Consider the following 16,706-nt stretch of genomic DNA (forward strand, 5'->3'; position numbering starts at 1 on the left):
TCTCGAGCTACTTCGCCGACTTTTGAACTGAATGTATTTGCAGTTATATAGTGTATAATGATTTATTTGAAAAGTTTGTGTTAAAATATCTGCAAAAGACGGTCAGCACCTAGGGCCTCGTGGCCCAGTGGTATAAGCGCCACTTACGACGGTGGAGGTCCCCGGGTTCGAACCCCGGATCAGGTGTAAGAACTTTTCTATGAAAAAAAGTATAGAAAAGGTAAGGAAACAACACGTAAACTAAAATAAGAGATTGAGAAAACACATAGACGAATAAACGTAATGCGGGGCATAAAATTGAGAGAAATAAGAAAATAATGCGGTAAAAATGTAAAAGTACGTAAAGGCCCCAATTTGTAAACGTACTTTTTGTTTTGAGAGAAAAAGAGATGAACGTAAAGGTGAAATATAACTTCAAACTTTAGTTAACTTATACGCCCGGTATCTTTTGATGAAATTTGATGAAAAATTAGAGAATTAAATTGAAAAAAGTGGGAAAAAATGCTTTCTCGAGTTAATTCGCCGACTTTTGAACTGAAAGTATTTGCGTTTTATGTGAATTATTGCAATTATTTAGTCTGTAATGTTGATTTATTTAAAAAGTTTGTGTTAAAATATCTGCAAAAGACGGTCAGCACATGGGGCCTCGTGGCCTAGTGGTATAAGCGCCACTTACGACGGTGGAGGTCGGGGGTTCGAACCCCGGATCAGGTGTAAGAATTTTTCTATGAAAAAAAGTATAGAAAAGGTAAGGAAACAACACGTAAACTAAAATAAGAGATTGAGAGAACACACAGACGAATAAACGTAAAGCGGAGCATAAAATTGAGAGAAATAAGAAAATAATGCGGCAAAAATGTAAATGTACGTAAAGGCCCCAAATTGTAAATGTACTTTTTGTTTTGAGAGAAAAAGAGATGAACGTAAAGGTGAAATATAACTTCAAACTTTAGTTGACTTATACGCCGGGTATCTTTTGATAAAATCTGATGAAAAATTAGAGAATTAAATTGAAAATAGTGGAAAAAAATGCTTTCTCGAGTTAATTCGCCGACTTTTGAACTAAAAGTATTTGCGTTTTATGTGAATTATTGCAATTATTTAGTTTGTAATGATGATTTATTTAAAAAGTTTGTGTTAAAATGTCTGCAAATCACGGTCAGCACCTGGGGCCTCGTGGCCCAGTGGTATAAGCGCCACTTACGACGGTGGAGGTCGGGGGTTCGAACCCCGGATCAGGTGTAAGAATTTTTCTATGAAAAAAAGTATAGATAAGGTAAGGAAACAACACGTAAACTAAAATAAGAGACTGAGAGAACACATAGATGAATAAACGTAAAGCGGAGCATAAAATTGAGAGAAATAAGAAAATAATGCGGCAAAAATGTAAATGTACGTAAAGGCCCCAAATTGTAAATGTACTTTTTGTTTTGAGAGAAAAAGAGATGAACGTAAAGGTGAAATATAACTTCAAGCTTTAGTTGACTCATACGCCCGGTATGTTTTGATGGAATCTGATGAAAAATTAGAGAATTAAATAGAAAAAAAGTGGAAGAAAATTCTTTTTGAGCTAATTCGCCGACTTTTGAACTGGAAGTATTTGCGTTTTATGTGAATTATTGCAATTATTTAGTCTGTAATGTTGATTTATTTAAAAAGTTTGTGTTAAAATATCTGCAAAAGACGGTCAGCACCTGGGGCCTCGTGGCCTAGTGGTATAAGCGCCACTTACGACGGTGGAGGTCGGGGGTTCGAACCCCGGATCAGGTGTAAGAATTTTTCTATGAAAAAAAGTATAGAAAAGGTAAGGAAACAACACGTAAACTAAAATAAGAGCTTGAGAAAACACATAGACGAATAAAAGTAAAGCGGAGCATAAAATTGAGAGAAATAAGAAAATAATGCAGCAAAAATGTAATAGTACGTAAAGGCTCCAATTTGTAAACGTACTTTTTGTGTTGAGAGAAAAAGAGATGAACGTAATGGTGAAATATAACTTCAAACTTTAGTTGACTCATACGCCGGGTATCTTTTGATGAAATCTGATGAAAAATTAGAGAATTAAATTGAAAAAAGTGGGAAAAAATGCTTTCTCGAGTTAATTCGCCGACTTTTGAACTGAAAGTATTTGCGTTTTATGTGAATTATTGCAATTATTTAGTTTGTAATGATGATTTATTTAAAAAGTTTGTGTTAAAATGTCTGCAAATCACGGTCAGCACCTGGGGCCTCGTGGCCCAGTGGTATAAGCGCCACTTACGACGGTGGAGGTCGGGGGTTCGAACCCCGGATCAGGTGTAAGAATTTTTCTATGAAAAAAAGTATAGAAAAGGTAAGGAAACAACACGTAAACTAAAATAAGAGATTGAGAGAACACATAGACGAATAAACGTAAAGCGGAGCATAAAATTGAGAGAAATAAGAAAATAATGCGGCAAAAATGTAAATGTACGTAAAGGCCCCAAATTGTAAATGTACTTTTTGTTTTGAGAGAAAAAGAGATGAACGTAAAGGTGAAATATAACTTCAAACTTTAGTTGACTTATACGCCGGGTATCTTTTGATAAAATCTGATGAAAAATTAGAGAATTAAATTGAAAAAAGTGGAAAAAAATGCTTTCTCGAGTTAATTCGCCGACTTTTGAACTGAAAGTATTTGCGTTTTATGTGAATTATTGCAATTATTTAGTCTGTAATGTTGATTTATTTAAAAAGTTTGTGTTAAAATATCTGCAAAAGACGGTCAGCACCTGGGGCCTCGTGGCCTAGTGGTATAAGCGCCACTTACGACGGTGGAGGTCGGGGGTTCGAACCCCGGATCAGGTGTAAGAATTTTTCTATGAAAAAAAGTATAGATAAGGTAAGGAAACAACACGTAAACTAAAATAAGAGACTGAGAGAACACATAGACGAATAAAAGTAAAGCGGAGCATAAAATTGAGAGAAATAAGAAAATAATGCGGCAAAAATGTAAATGTACGTAAAGGCCCCAAATTGTAAATGTACTTTTTGTTTTGAGAGAAAAAGAGATGAACGTAAAGGTGAAATATAACTTCAAGCTTTAGTTGACTCATACGCCCGGTATGTTTTGATGGAATCTGATGAAAAATTAGAGAATTAAATAGAAAAAAAGTGGAAGAAAATTCTTTTTGAGCTAATTCGCCGACTTTTGAACTGGAAGTATTTGCGTCTTATGTGAATTATTGCAATTATTTAGTTTGTAATGTTGATTTATTTAAAAAGTTTGTGTTAAAATGTCTGCAAATCACGGTCAACACCTGGGGCCTCGTGGCCCAGTGGTATAAGCGCCACTTACGACGGAGGAGGTCGGGGGTTCGAACCCCGGATCAGGTGTAAGAATTTTTCTATGAAAAAAAGTATAGAAAAGGTAAGGAAACAACACGTAAACTAAAATAAGAGATTGAGAGAACACATAGACGAATAAAAGTTAAGCGGAGCATAAAATTGAGAGAAATAAGAAAATAATGCAGCAAAAATGTAATAGTACGTAAAGGCTCCAATTTGTAAACGTACTTTTTGTGTTGAGAGAAAAAGAGATGAACGTAATGGTGAAATATAACTTCAAACTTTAGTTGACTCATACGCCGGGTATCTTTTGATGAAATCTGATGAAAAATTAGAGAATTAAATTGAAAAAAGTGGGAAAAAATGCTTTCTCGAGTTAATTCGCCGACTTTTGAACTGAAAGTATTTGCGTTTTATGTGAATTATTGCAATTATTTAGTTTGTAATGATGATTTATTTAAAAAGTTTGTGTTAAAATGTCTGCAAATCACGGTCAGCACCTGGGGCCTCGTGGCCTAGTGGTATAAGCGCCACTTACGACGGTGGAGGTCGGGGGTTCGAACCCCGGATCAGGTGTAAGAAATTTTCTATGAAAAAAAGTATAGAAAAGGTAAGGAAACAACACGTAAACTAAAATAAGAGATTGAGAGAACACATAGACGAATAAAAGTAAAGCGGAGCATAAAATTGAGAGAAATAAGAAAATAATGCAGCAAAAATGTAATAGTACGTAAAGGCTCCAATTTGTAAACGTACATTTTGTTTTGAGAGAAAAAGAGATGAACGTAAAGGTGAAATATAACTTCAAACTTTAGTTGACTTATACGCCGGGTATCTTTTGATGAAATCTGATGAAAAATTAGAGAATTAAATTGAAAAAAGTGGGAAAAAATGCTTTCTCGAGTTAATTCGCCGACTTTTGAACTGAAAGTATTTGCGTTTTATGTGAATTATTGCAATTATTTAGTCTGTAATGTTGATTTATTTAAAAAGTTTGTGTTAAAATATCTGCAAAAGACGGTCAGCACCTGGGGCCTCGTGGCCTAGTGGTATAAGCGCCACTTACGACGGTGGAGGTCGGGGGTTCGAACCCCGGATCAGGTGTAAGAATTTTTCTATGAAAAAAAGTATAGAAAAGGTAAGGAAACAACACGTAAACTAAAATAAGAGATTGAGAGAACACATAGACGAATAAACGTAAAGCGGAGCATAAAATTGAGAGAAATAAGAAAATAATGCGGCAAAAATGTAAATGTACGTAAAGGCCCCAAATTGTAAATGTACTTTTTGTTTTGAGAGAAAAAGAGATGAACGTAAAGGTGAAATATAACTTCAAACTTTAGTTGACTTATACGCCGGGTATCTTTTGATAAAATCTGATGAAAAATTAGAGAATTAAATTGAAAAAAGTGGAAAAAAATGCTTTCTCGAGTTAATTCGCCGACTTTTGAACTGAAAGTATTTGCGTTTTATGTGAATTATTGCAATTATTTAGTCTGTAATGTTGATTTATTTAAAAAGTTTGTGTTAAAATATCTGCAAAAGACGGTCAGCACCTGGGGCCTCGTGGCCTAGTGGTATAAGCGCCACTTACGACGGTGGAGGTCGGGGGTTCGAACCCCGGATCAGGTGTAAGAATTTTTCTATGAAAAAAAGTATAGAAAAGGTAAGGAAACAACACGTAAACTAAAATAAGAGATTGAGAGAACACATAGACGAATAAACGTAAAGCGGAGCATAAAATTGAGAGAAATAAGAAAATAATGCGGCAAAAATGTAAATGTACGTAAAGGCCCCAAATTGTAAATGTACTTTTTGTTTTGAGAGAAAAAGAGATGAACGTAAAGGTGAAATATAACTTCAAACTTTAGTTGACTTATACGCCGGGTATCTTTTGATAAAATCTGATGAAAAATTAGAGAATTAAATTGAAAAAAGTGGAAAAAAATGCTTTCTCGAGTTAATTCGCCGACTTTTGAACTGAAAGTATTTGCGTTTTATGTGAATTATTGCAATTATTTAGTCTGTAATGTTGATTTATTTAAAAAGTTTGTGTTAAAATATCTGCAAAAGACGGTCAGCACCTGGGGCCTCGTGGCCTAGTGGTATAAGCGCCACTTACGACGGTGGAGGTCGGGGGTTCGAACCCCGGATCAGGTGTAAGAATTTTTCTATGAAAAAAAGTATAGAAAAGGTAAGGAAACAACACGTAAACTAAAATAAGAGACTGAGAGAACACATAGACGAATAAACGTAAAGCGGAGCATAAAATTGAGAGAAATAAGAAAATAATGCGGCAAAAATGTAAATGTACGTAAAGGCCCCAAATTGTAAATGTACTTTTTGTTTTGAGAGAAAAAGAGATGAACGTAAAGGTGAAATATAACTTCAAGCTTTAGTTGACTCATACGCCCGGTATGTTTTGATGGAATCTGATGAAAAATTAGAGAATTAAATAGAAAAAAAGTGGAAGAAAATTCTTTTTGAGCTAATTCGCCGACTTTTGAACTGGAAGTATTTGCGTCTTATGTGAATTATTGCAATTATTTAGTTTGTAATGTTGATTTATTTAAAAAGTTTGTGTTAAAATGTCTGCAAATCACGGTCAGCACCTGGGGCCTCGTGGCCTAGTGGTATAAGCGCCACTTACGACGGTGGAGGTCGGGGGTTCGAACCCCGGATCAGGTGTAAGAAATTTTCTATGAAAAAAAGTATAGAAAAGGTAAGGAAACAACACGTAAACTAAAATAAGAGATTGAGAGAACACATAGACGAATAAAAGTAAAGCGGAGCATAAAATTGAGAGAAATAAGAAAATAATGCAGCAAAAATGTAATAGTACGTAAAGGCTCCAATTTGTAAACGTACTTTTTGTGTTGAGAGAAAAAGAGATGAACGTAATGGTGAAATATAACTTCAAACTTTAGTTGACTTATACGCCGGGTATCTTTTGATGAAATCTGATGAAAAATTAGAGAATTAAATTGAAAAAAGTGGGAAAAAATGCTTTCTCGAGTTAATTCGCCGACTTTTGAACTGAAAGTATTTGCGTTTTATGTGAATTATTGCAATTATTTAGTTTGTAATGATGATTTATTTAAAAAGTTTGTGTTAAAATGTCTGCAAGTCACGGTCAGCACCTGGGGCCTCGTGGCCCAGTGGTATAAGCGCCACTTACGACGGTGGAGGTCGGGGGTTCGAACCCCGGATCAGGTGTAAGAAATTTTCTATGAAAAAAAGTATAGAAAAGGTAAGGAAACAACACGTAAACTAAAATAAGAGATTGAGAGAACACATAGACGAATAAAAGTAAAGCGGAGCATAAAATTGAGAGAAATAAGAAAATAATGCAGCAAAAATGTAATAGTACGTAAAGGCTCCAATTTGTAAACGTACTTTTTGTTTTGAGAGAAAAAGAGATGAACGTAAAGGTGAAATATAACTTTAAACTTTAGTTGACTTATACGCCGGGTATCTTTTGATGAAATCTGATGAAAAATTAGAGAATTAAATTGAAAAAAGTGGGAAAAAATGCTTTCTCGAGTTAATTCGCCGACTTTTGAACTGAAAGTATTTGCGTTTTATGTGAATTATTGCAATTATTTAGTTTGTAATGATGATTTATTTAAAAAGTTTGTGTTAAAATGTCTGCAAATCACGGTCAGCACCTGGGGCCTCGTGGCCCAGTGGTATAAGCGCCACTTACGACGGTGGAGGTCGGGGGTTCGAACCCCGGATCAGGTGTAAGAATTTTTCTATGAAAAAAAGTATAGAAAAGGTAAGGAAACAACACGTAAACTAAAATAAGAGATTGAGAGAACACATAGACGAATAAAAGTAAAGCGGAGCATAAAATTGAGAGAAATAAGAAAATAATGCAGCAAAAATGTAATAGTACGTAAAGGCTCCAATTTGTAAACGTACTTTTTGTGTTGAGAGAAAAAGAGATGAACGTAATGGTGAAATATAACTTCAAACTTTAGTTGACTTATACGCCGGGTATCTTTTGATGAAATCTGATGAAAAATTAGAGAATTAAATTGAAAAAAGTGGGAAAAAATGCTTTCTCGAGTTAATTCGCCGACTTTTGAACTGAAAGTATTTGCGTTTTATGTGAATTATTGCAATTATTTAGTTTGTAATGATGATTTATTTAAAAAGTTTGTGTTAAAATGTCTGCAAATCACGGTCAGCACCTGGGGCCTCGTGGCCCAGTGGTATAAGCGCCACTTACGACGGTGGAGGTCGGGGGTTCGAACCCCGGATCAGGTGTAAGAATTTTTCTATGAAAAAAAGTATAGAAAAGGTAAGGAAACAACACGTAAACTAAAATAAGAGATTGAGAGAACACATAGACGAATAAAAGTAAAGCGGAGCATAAAATTGAGAGAAATAAGAAAATAATGCAGCAAAAATGTAATAGTACGTAAAGGCTCCAATTTGTAAACGTACTTTTTGTGTTGAGAGAAAAAGAGATGAACGTAATGGTGAAATATAACTTCAAACTTTAGTTGACTCATACGCCGGGTATCTTTTGATGAAATCTGATGAAAAATTAGAGAATTAAATTGAAAAAAGTGGGAAAAAATGCTTTCTCGAGTTAATTCGCCGACTTTTGAACTGAAAGTATTTGCGTTTTATGTGAATTATTGCAATTATTTAGTTTGTAATGATGATTTATTTAAAAAGTTTGTGTTAAAATGTCTGCAAGTCACGGTCAGCACCTGGGGCCTCGTGGCCCAGTGGTATAAGCGCCACTTACGACGGTGGAGGTCGGGGGTTCGAACCCCGGATCAGGTGTAAGAAATTTTCTATGAAAAAAAGTATAGAAAAGGTAAGGAAACAACACGTAAACTAAAATAAGAGATTGAGAGAACACATAGACGAATAAAAGTAAAGCGGAGCATAAAATTGAGAGAAATAAGAAAATAATGCAGCAAAAATGTAATAGTACGTAAAGGCTCCAATTTGTAAACGTACTTTTTGTTTTGAGAGAAAAAGAGATGAACGTAAAGGTGAAATATAACTTCAAACTTTAGTTGACTTATACGCCGGGTATCTTTTGATGAAATCTGATGAAAAATTAGAGAATTAAATTGAAAAAAGTGGGAAAAAATGCTTTCTCGAGTTAATTCGCCGACTTTTGAACTGAAAGTATTTGCGTTTTATGTGAATTATTGCAATTATTTAGTTTGTAATGATGATTTATTTAAAAAGTTTGTGTTAAAATATCTGCAATAGACGGTCAGCACCTGGGGCCTCGTGGCCTAGTGGTATAAGCGCCACTTACGACGGTGGAGGTCGGGGGTTCGAACCCCGGATCAGGTGTAAGAATTTTTCTATGAAAAAAAGTATAGAAAAGGTAAGGAAACAACACGTAAACTAAAATAAGAGCTTGAGAGAACACATAGACGAATAAAAGTAAAGCGGAGCATAAAATTGAGAGAAATAAGAAAATAATGCAGCAAAAATGTAATAGTACGTAAAGGCTCCAATTTGTAAACGTACTTTTTGTGTTGAGAGAAAAAGAGATGAACGTAATGGTGAAATATAACTTCAAACTTTAGTTGACTTATACGCCGGGTATCTTTTGATAAAATCTGATGAAAAATTAGAGAATTAAATTGAAAAAAGTGGGAAAAAATGCTTTCTCGAGTTAATTCGCCGACTTTTGAACTGAAAGTATTTGCGTTTTATGTGAATTATTGCAATTATTTAGTTTGTAATGATGATTTATTTAAAAAGTTTGTGTTAAAATGTCTGCAAATCACGGTCAGCACCTGGGGCCTCGTGGCCCAGTGGTATAAGCGCCACTTACGACGGTGGAGGTCGGGGGTTCGAACCCCGGATCAGGAAAGGTGAAATATAACTTCAAACTTTAGTTGACTTATACGCCGGGTATCTTTTGTTGAAATCTGATGAAAAATTAGAGAATTAAATTGAAAAAAATGGGAAAAAATGCTTTCTCGAGTTAATTCGCCGACTTTTGAACTGAAAGTATTTGCGTTTTATGTGAATTATTGCAATTATTTAGTTTGTAATGTTGATTTATTTAAAAATTTACTACCGGTACGTATATTAAAATATGCAGAAGAGACGCAGTTACAAAGAAAAAGTCAACATTTTCCGGATCGTTAGGCCAATACTTTACAGTAACCTGTAAAAAAAATTTTTGTATCAAATGTTACAGTAACTTGTAACTAAGTAGAATTCTAAACAAGAGTTTGACTGTGAATACTAAAAATTTGCATATAAATGGTCTGGCTGTGCAATCTGCTATTCTGTGCATTAAACGTCGGCAAACGTTGCTTTAAAAATCTGGGCTTTGATCGACCAAAACTGAATGTTTTTTTAAAAAAGTTAATAAAGAATCTACAAGATGGCAACAACAGCTTTGGTTTTTGATGGTCAGGGTTTTTGCCATTTTTTGAATCTAAAAATAAAAGACGTAATTGTTTATTTTATTACTCTATTAGAGCTGGACTAGAGAGCGTCAAGTATCGAAAATATTATCATTTTGAGTAATCCGCAACCTGTTTAAGGTTTTACAGAAGTCTGTAACGAACAGATTTCTAGAAAATACGACAGTAACTTGTAATTTAAATCAAATTTTGGCTGCCCTCTATGTGTCGGATTCTTAAAGAATTTGACAGTGAATATACAGAACACAAATTTGTTGCAGGAATGTCGTGTCCAATGTCCTTACTGGTTGAGCCAGTAGACTTTTATTTTATAGCAATAAAAGGCGTGAATTAAGTACAAATATTTATTTGGTCATATATTACAATAAAATCTAAAACAAATATCTAAATAGCTTTCTAATTTTTGAAGCTTATATTAACATTATTCCTATTTATTGCTAATATTTACATAACAAATTCAAATGGTCTACATTTAGATAAATAAACTTTAAACATATATTTTTACGCATATAAAAACTAACACAACGAAAACTATAATGGTTTCTACAATTTTAGAAAAATTTTACAGTGAAATTGTACATCAAAGTTTAAATCAAGTCACGACATCGCTGGAATGCCATTTAATAAGCTATGTATGTTACATAAAGTACAAATAAACGTCATAATAAATGTGTTCTGTGTTAGGCCGTGACTTAAAATAACACTGGAAATTGGAAATCCTCAAATTCATCACTTAAACACCACTTTCATTATTAATTAACGTCGAATGACATTGGAAGATAAAAGCTATGATGCACTTAATTTAGCTAATTATTGTGTAGTGCGTTGAAACTACAATGCCTTAATTTAGATTTAGTGCATCATTTATGCAATTATTTTGTATGTGACAACGTCAGTCAGTCGGAAAACAACATTATCACGCAATCACAATCACACATTGAGCGGCATTTTCCGATTGTTTAAGTAATGCATTTCTGGACTCTGACTCTGGTAGCTACAGATTTTAAACCGTGGCGGTCATGTGATATGCAATATTGTTGATGAGGCTGTAGTCGAAGCAGGGGCTGAGTTGATTATTAATTCACATTAACTTTGCATAGTGATTTGTTAAATTAATTTAACACGAATCTTGCGACTTCAAGTGTCGACCCTAACGCTAGTTATCATTTTTGAAACACAAATTTGATATTATACTAAAATAAGTATATACAGTCAGTATTCAACGTGTATTACTATTATAAGTTACAGTAGAGTCCCACCTCTCCGAGTCCCGATTATCTGTATTATGCGAGCTTCAAAAAATAGAAATATATAAATAAACTGCAAGAGTTTGCGCTATCAGAGGTAGGTGTCGTCCCAATTAGCTCGGATAGCTGGGACTGAAAATGTATGAAATGAGATGAATGGAAGATTAATAAACACAGGAACATGTACCAGTTTTATAATCTCAAATTCACAAATCCTTTTACACGATATCGAATTGTATGGTCGCCTACACCGCATTCAGGATGGTTGAAAAACACTCAATCACAACTGAATATTTTAAACGTTCTCCCCTGACCGGGTTTACCTCGTGAGTGTGGAAAGTTTGTGATTGTACTATATACTGGCACGATTCTTTCAATCAAACGATAAAAACGTGAATGTGTTTAGAAATTGCGTGAAGTTTGTCAGTGCAGTTAACGTTCTAATTTTTTAGTCAAAAATGTACTTTGCTCATGGTTATGTAAAATAATCGATCGTTGTCGACCGACAGGCTCAGCCTATCAAAATTTGATTTTTCGTTCTTTAGAACAAGTCCCGATTATCAAGCATATGCAGGGTGATTTTTTCCGGCCTACATTTAACGGATTTAAAATTTTGGGCCATTCTGAATTGTAATCCACACTTAAATCCGCGCGAAATTAAGCCGTGTCTACGTCGGCAGTTAGAAAGTTTGTAATGTCGGGCCGAAGGGCTCACCCTGTATGCATGGAGCTGATTGAAATATGGTATCGGTGTGATAAATAATGGCAATAAATCAGACAGCCACATATGATATAGACCAGCTGTAATTTTCATCTATGACAACAATTTAACAGCAACAACTATGTACATCAGAATTATACAAACAAATTATGATATACGTGTTGGACATACAACAATAACTGGTCATTCGCTGATATTTACACGGCCACAGTGTTACCATTATCAAATTGATAAACATTTATCGCTGATATATAATAGACTGCATTAGAGGACCGTTGGCATTCACCTTTCGAGCACAAAGCACTGGAGGAATATAACGAGTACGAAATCTATCGTCCAGCAAATGGCGGTGCTGCTGTTGTTGCCGTGCTGCATGGCTGCCGGTTGCTCCCCGTTAAGGACATGCACAAGGACGCTGGCGGCGTCGCTGCTGGAGGGCGAACATGTGTAGTTGCCGCTGTCCTGGGGCAAGGCTCGTGAAATCAACAAACGACTTGTTCGTGTTTGCTTCTCGGTGACTACGCTTATGCCACCACGCTGTGAATAGTTAATCACGTTTCCTCCCCGGTACCAGTAGATGAAACTTGGTGGGTCTGGCGTCTGGAGAACTATGCACGTTAAGTTTATATCACTTCCACTTTTGATGTACAACTCGGGGTTACCCACTATTTTGGCCTTTGAAACTGGAACAGACAACCAACAGCATCAGCAAACCGAAAAACTAGACAGCGAATGCATGGAATTATTAAATTACGTATAATTATCAATTATTTTCTTGTCGAACTCCGCGAAGAATGGAACTGATGCATCTAACGATTTTATACTAAAAACTAATAAAAAAATTGAAAAAATATATTACTTTAGATTAGGAAGATTAAACACAACTGTAGGATGTTTACAATTTATTTTATTTAAGAATTTAGGAAAAATAAAAAAGTAAAAATTTCCTAAAATCCGGTCTTTAGTGATCATGATCATGCCTTAGGAGGAAGTACTAATTTATATGAGATTTGTTTTTTGGAAAAAGGGCCTCTAGATGTGAACAAATTTTTGTCAAGGTTCGTCGCTGGTGAAATGATAGGCTGGCGCCATTCTAATCATTGCAATTACAAGCGACTTCCAGAAATTAGGATTTGCATGAAGTTAGCGATGTAGATAAATTGAAACGTTCCATTTCCTCATGGTGCTGTTCGAGAAGAAACGCTAAATGTGAGAGTGTTTTGCGCTATCCTCAAGCACGTAGGGTGGAATTAGAGCATGAGCGGAACTTGAAACTTTATTACTCACCTACAACATTCAGTTTGAACGCTTGGCTAATTTTAGGTTCGGTACTGACTTGACACTCGTAGATGCCGGAATCTCTAGTTTGAGGGGACGTTACCTTTAGCGTCCACTCGTCTGAACCATCTGTGTGCAAGGACTGAAATCGTTGATCGTTCGTGTAAGTCAGGATCCCCACTGTCAGAATGTGCAAATCCCGCTTGCGGATCCACGATACCTGAAAATTAACCCAAACAAGAAATTTTAACACGATTGTGTCACTGGGATTGTCTTTTAATTCCAAAACGAATTTTAAAATTTTAATGTCGTGTCTGCAATGCAAAAACTCCCCAGCTTGGGTTGGCTGACCTAGTTCCGGCCCTGGAAAACCTCGTCAATATTCCACAATAGCATTCACAAACTGATTATTCGAAGCACCGCCGAGAAAATTGCAGCAAGACGACCGTAATTGGAACATTTAGGTTTTGTTTACAAGAAACTAGAAAAATGTCAACAAGTTTTCTTTATTAATTACCAGCCGTGGTAAAAGACGAAACTCGAAGTCGCTTGCTGATTGAAGCGGTGTTTGTGTTTTTACCTTTAGAAAAATAACTGCAAGAGCGTCGTTTCGCTAATCAGTCCTAGAAAAACGACGCTCACGTCGAATCAGACCACTGGCGTGCCGGGAAAAGCTCGTCTTCATCTGATTACAACAATTTAGAACCGTTTTTTCAGTTTTATTAATCATTATTTGTTATTCAAAAATTCTAACTTTTTACATAAAAAATTAAATGTATAAAATTATAATGTAATATAAGGAAAGAAAATTAAAGGTATTGACTTGAATAAAAACCTTTAAAAGAATATGGAACAGTAAAAGAAAGAGCCTTTTTGTAAATTATCCCTATAATTTCGTTCAATTTTTTCCTCGATTCGTGACTGTTTCCTCCGCCACTGGTGTAGACCGCACGACAAATGAGTTTTGTCCCACTGGCAACTCGTTAGTTGTGTGTTTTTGAACGTAATTTGCTCGTTCCGTATTCTTGTAGACAAACATTTACCTTTTTATTAATTTTGGACAAGAGCGCTTGAATGGGCCCTCGCATTTCACATTAAATCTTTTATCTACCACTAGTCGACAAATGGATAGGTTGTTCTTCTGACCTTACATGAATAAGATACGATGGAAATTTGCCAAGAAAAAATACCGCCCCGTGCCGTTAAATCGTATTGGTTTTATTGTCGAAAACATTACGAAAGGTTAATAAGTGGCTCGGAGTCACAGACTCACAGCTCGATATGCAAAATTTATTGCTTAAATTCTCGACAAACACAAAGCAAGATATTCGTGTAACACTTGCTCTAACTTTTGTATGAATTGCTGAAGTCGTGAATAAATGTGGAAGAAAAATCAAAATTTAAGCCCTGTTTTAATTGTGCTTTCTGAAAAAGTCGCTTTGTTGAAATACATAAAGGGCCGGTATGTGTCTATTAAGTTTACAGTTGAGTTAAATTTGTTGAAAACAGGGGGAAGCCTATGTAGTGTCGGTATGTTGTACGCAGATAGGAAATTACTTATTTTGCGAGTAATTATTACAGTGAGGGTAATTTGCGTTAGTGAATGTATTTCGTGTACTTAGGTAAGCGCCAGAGAGACAAAGTAAATAGTATTCTTTAAAGCATTCGCATCGTTGTTTCCTCTTGGAATATTTTTCCGGAATCAGAGCAAAGTACATAGAGGAATAGCTATTGTTGCCGAGTTGTTTTCTTTTTTTGCATACTACTTTACAGTGAAGTAGTTGGGGAAGTTTGCTTTTAACGACTTTAGAAATTATGAAATGGTAATTTTGATTGTTGGAACGAAGGTGACATTTGACGATTCGTTTGCCGCGGAGGCAATAATTTACAAAGTTCGCCGTGGATATTACTGAGTTAGAATTGGCCAAGTATGAACTTCGGTCAAACACGTCGTTAGCTGGGCTTTGAAAAAGTCAAAGGCAGGGGTGGAGTAAATTGCAGGACGCATGATAATTAAAGTGTTGAGTGTCGAGATCAGCGACAACTAGCAACTAGGTAAATTGCAAATGATATGCAATAAGATTTACGTACAGCTCTGTCTCCCAGGTTTCTGACTCTACAATGCAAATGAGCCGTTTGGCCCACTGTAGTTGTGACCTCCCTTCGAGTCGTATTGTCAAAATACGGCGGAGAAAACGATTGCTCCCAGTATGGACTGTTGTGCTCCGAACCGCCTTCCGCGCAATCTGCAACAAAAATAAATGTTTTAGGTTCGTCAGTGGTTTTAGCGGGTGCAGTCATGTCGGGACGTAATCTGGATGCACAGAAATCAGTCTATTTGGTCCATTAACTCCGAGTAGGGAGTCTCCGGTCAACACCCGCGCACTTTTGCAATTTTACTGCATCATTAAACATTTAAATTTACCTCTATGGGAGCGATACACCGACCTGTTCATTAACGTGTTGAAAAACATTCCTTTTATCTTTATTATTTATGTTCCTGATAAGGCACAGGGAAAAGAATTCACAAACTTTCTCCACCGGATTTGAATCTTCTACAAGATTATGTTCCACTGTGTAAAACTAGAAATGTTCGTGACTTATACGATTGATCCCGCAGATTGCTAACGTGACTTGATTTTGGCGTTTCTTTTCTTTATCACTTTCAACAATCCAATTATTAGATACACAATACAATTATTATACCATATACCACTCTTACACCCTTATACCTCTGCAATCTTACTATCTACAAGCGTAAATCTACCAAACACACTTCCTGTTCAAATCAAATAAAGCTTTATCTTAAACAACAAAGTAGAATCTTTAATTGCCTAATTAGTCACGTAAGTTGACGTTGGCTGAAACTGCTGTTCTACTTTAATCAGCTACACAATAAATTTTATAAATGTGACGTATTGATTTATTTCTTTTGATCAAGAAATGTACACTCTCTACCCCCGAGATACGCACTAGTTCCCTATGGTCAAATTTTCAGCATGAAAAACGGTTTCGTGCCTTTATGTCTATACGCAACGACCGAAGCCTTCTTTCCTCTATAATAATAATAAAATCAAATATTACATACCGGTGCCATATGTGGCACCATGTTTTTGCAGTGGCAATTTTCAACAAGCGAAATTGTTTATCCACTGTAATTAAAAGTCTCGTTGCTAGAGGCAGCTTTTTTTTGGTTTGCCCACTGCTGGTAAACACAAAATTATGTTGAAATTAAACAAATATTAAATAAAATTATTGTTTATTATATCAGGACACTATCGAAACCAAAACCAAGAAAAAATCAAAGTGAAAATAAAATAATCAAATAAATCGATTGAATAATGGTGTTTTAATATATTTCATGGAACATACCATTTGTATTTTAAAATCATTTGGTACAATAAACAGATCCGAATATTCCCTTATTTGTGTGTCGCGTATATTTCATAAAGAAAAACTATTGCTTTTTGAAACTTTCTTAGTTCAATTAAAAGTGCAGTCACTTTTGAAATCTCTCAAAATTGCCAACTCTGAATGTTATTGGATTAGTCAGTCAGTGCTGAAAGTTAATTCAGTTGACTATGAGCACGTATTGCATTAAAATGCAATTGCGCCTTTATGTTATTTCTGACTCGAGTAAAATCAGCTTGTTACTGTGACAAAATCGTGAGTGTGTATTGCAAATGAAAAGGGAGCTGGAAGTTGGGATTGAGAGTAAGAGTTTAAAGTGTT

General features: G+C 35.3%; 1 protein-coding gene across 2 annotated transcripts in view; it reads right to left on the reverse strand.

Moving 5' to 3' along the window:
* Positions 1–10,058: 10,058 nt before the first annotated feature.
* LOC662575 (hemicentin-1) overlaps positions 10,059–16,706 on the reverse strand; it is a 95,919-nt gene continuing 89,271 nt past the window's right edge. The window contains exons 1-4 of one of the 2 annotated variants that reach the window (XM_064359387.1): positions 15,400–15,515; positions 15,066–15,220; positions 12,984–13,194; positions 10,059–12,379 (exon numbers count right to left, since the gene is read on the reverse strand). In XM_064359387.1, coding sequence (XP_064215457.1) covers positions 11,979–12,379; positions 12,984–13,194; positions 15,066–15,220; positions 15,400–15,448 — 816 coding nt within the window. In that variant the 5' untranslated portion in view covers positions 15,449–15,515 and the 3' untranslated portion in view covers positions 10,059–11,978. Of the gene's footprint in view, positions 12,380–12,983; positions 13,195–15,065; positions 15,221–15,399; positions 15,516–16,706 lie in introns of those variants that run through there. The other variant, XM_008195107.3, reaches the window with a different exon arrangement.

The sequence above is a fragment of the Tribolium castaneum genome, chromosome 10, assembly GCF_031307605.1.
Source record: "Tribolium castaneum strain GA2 chromosome 10, icTriCast1.1, whole genome shotgun sequence".
NCBI classification, from domain to species: domain Eukaryota; kingdom Metazoa; phylum Arthropoda; class Insecta; order Coleoptera; family Tenebrionidae; genus Tribolium; species Tribolium castaneum.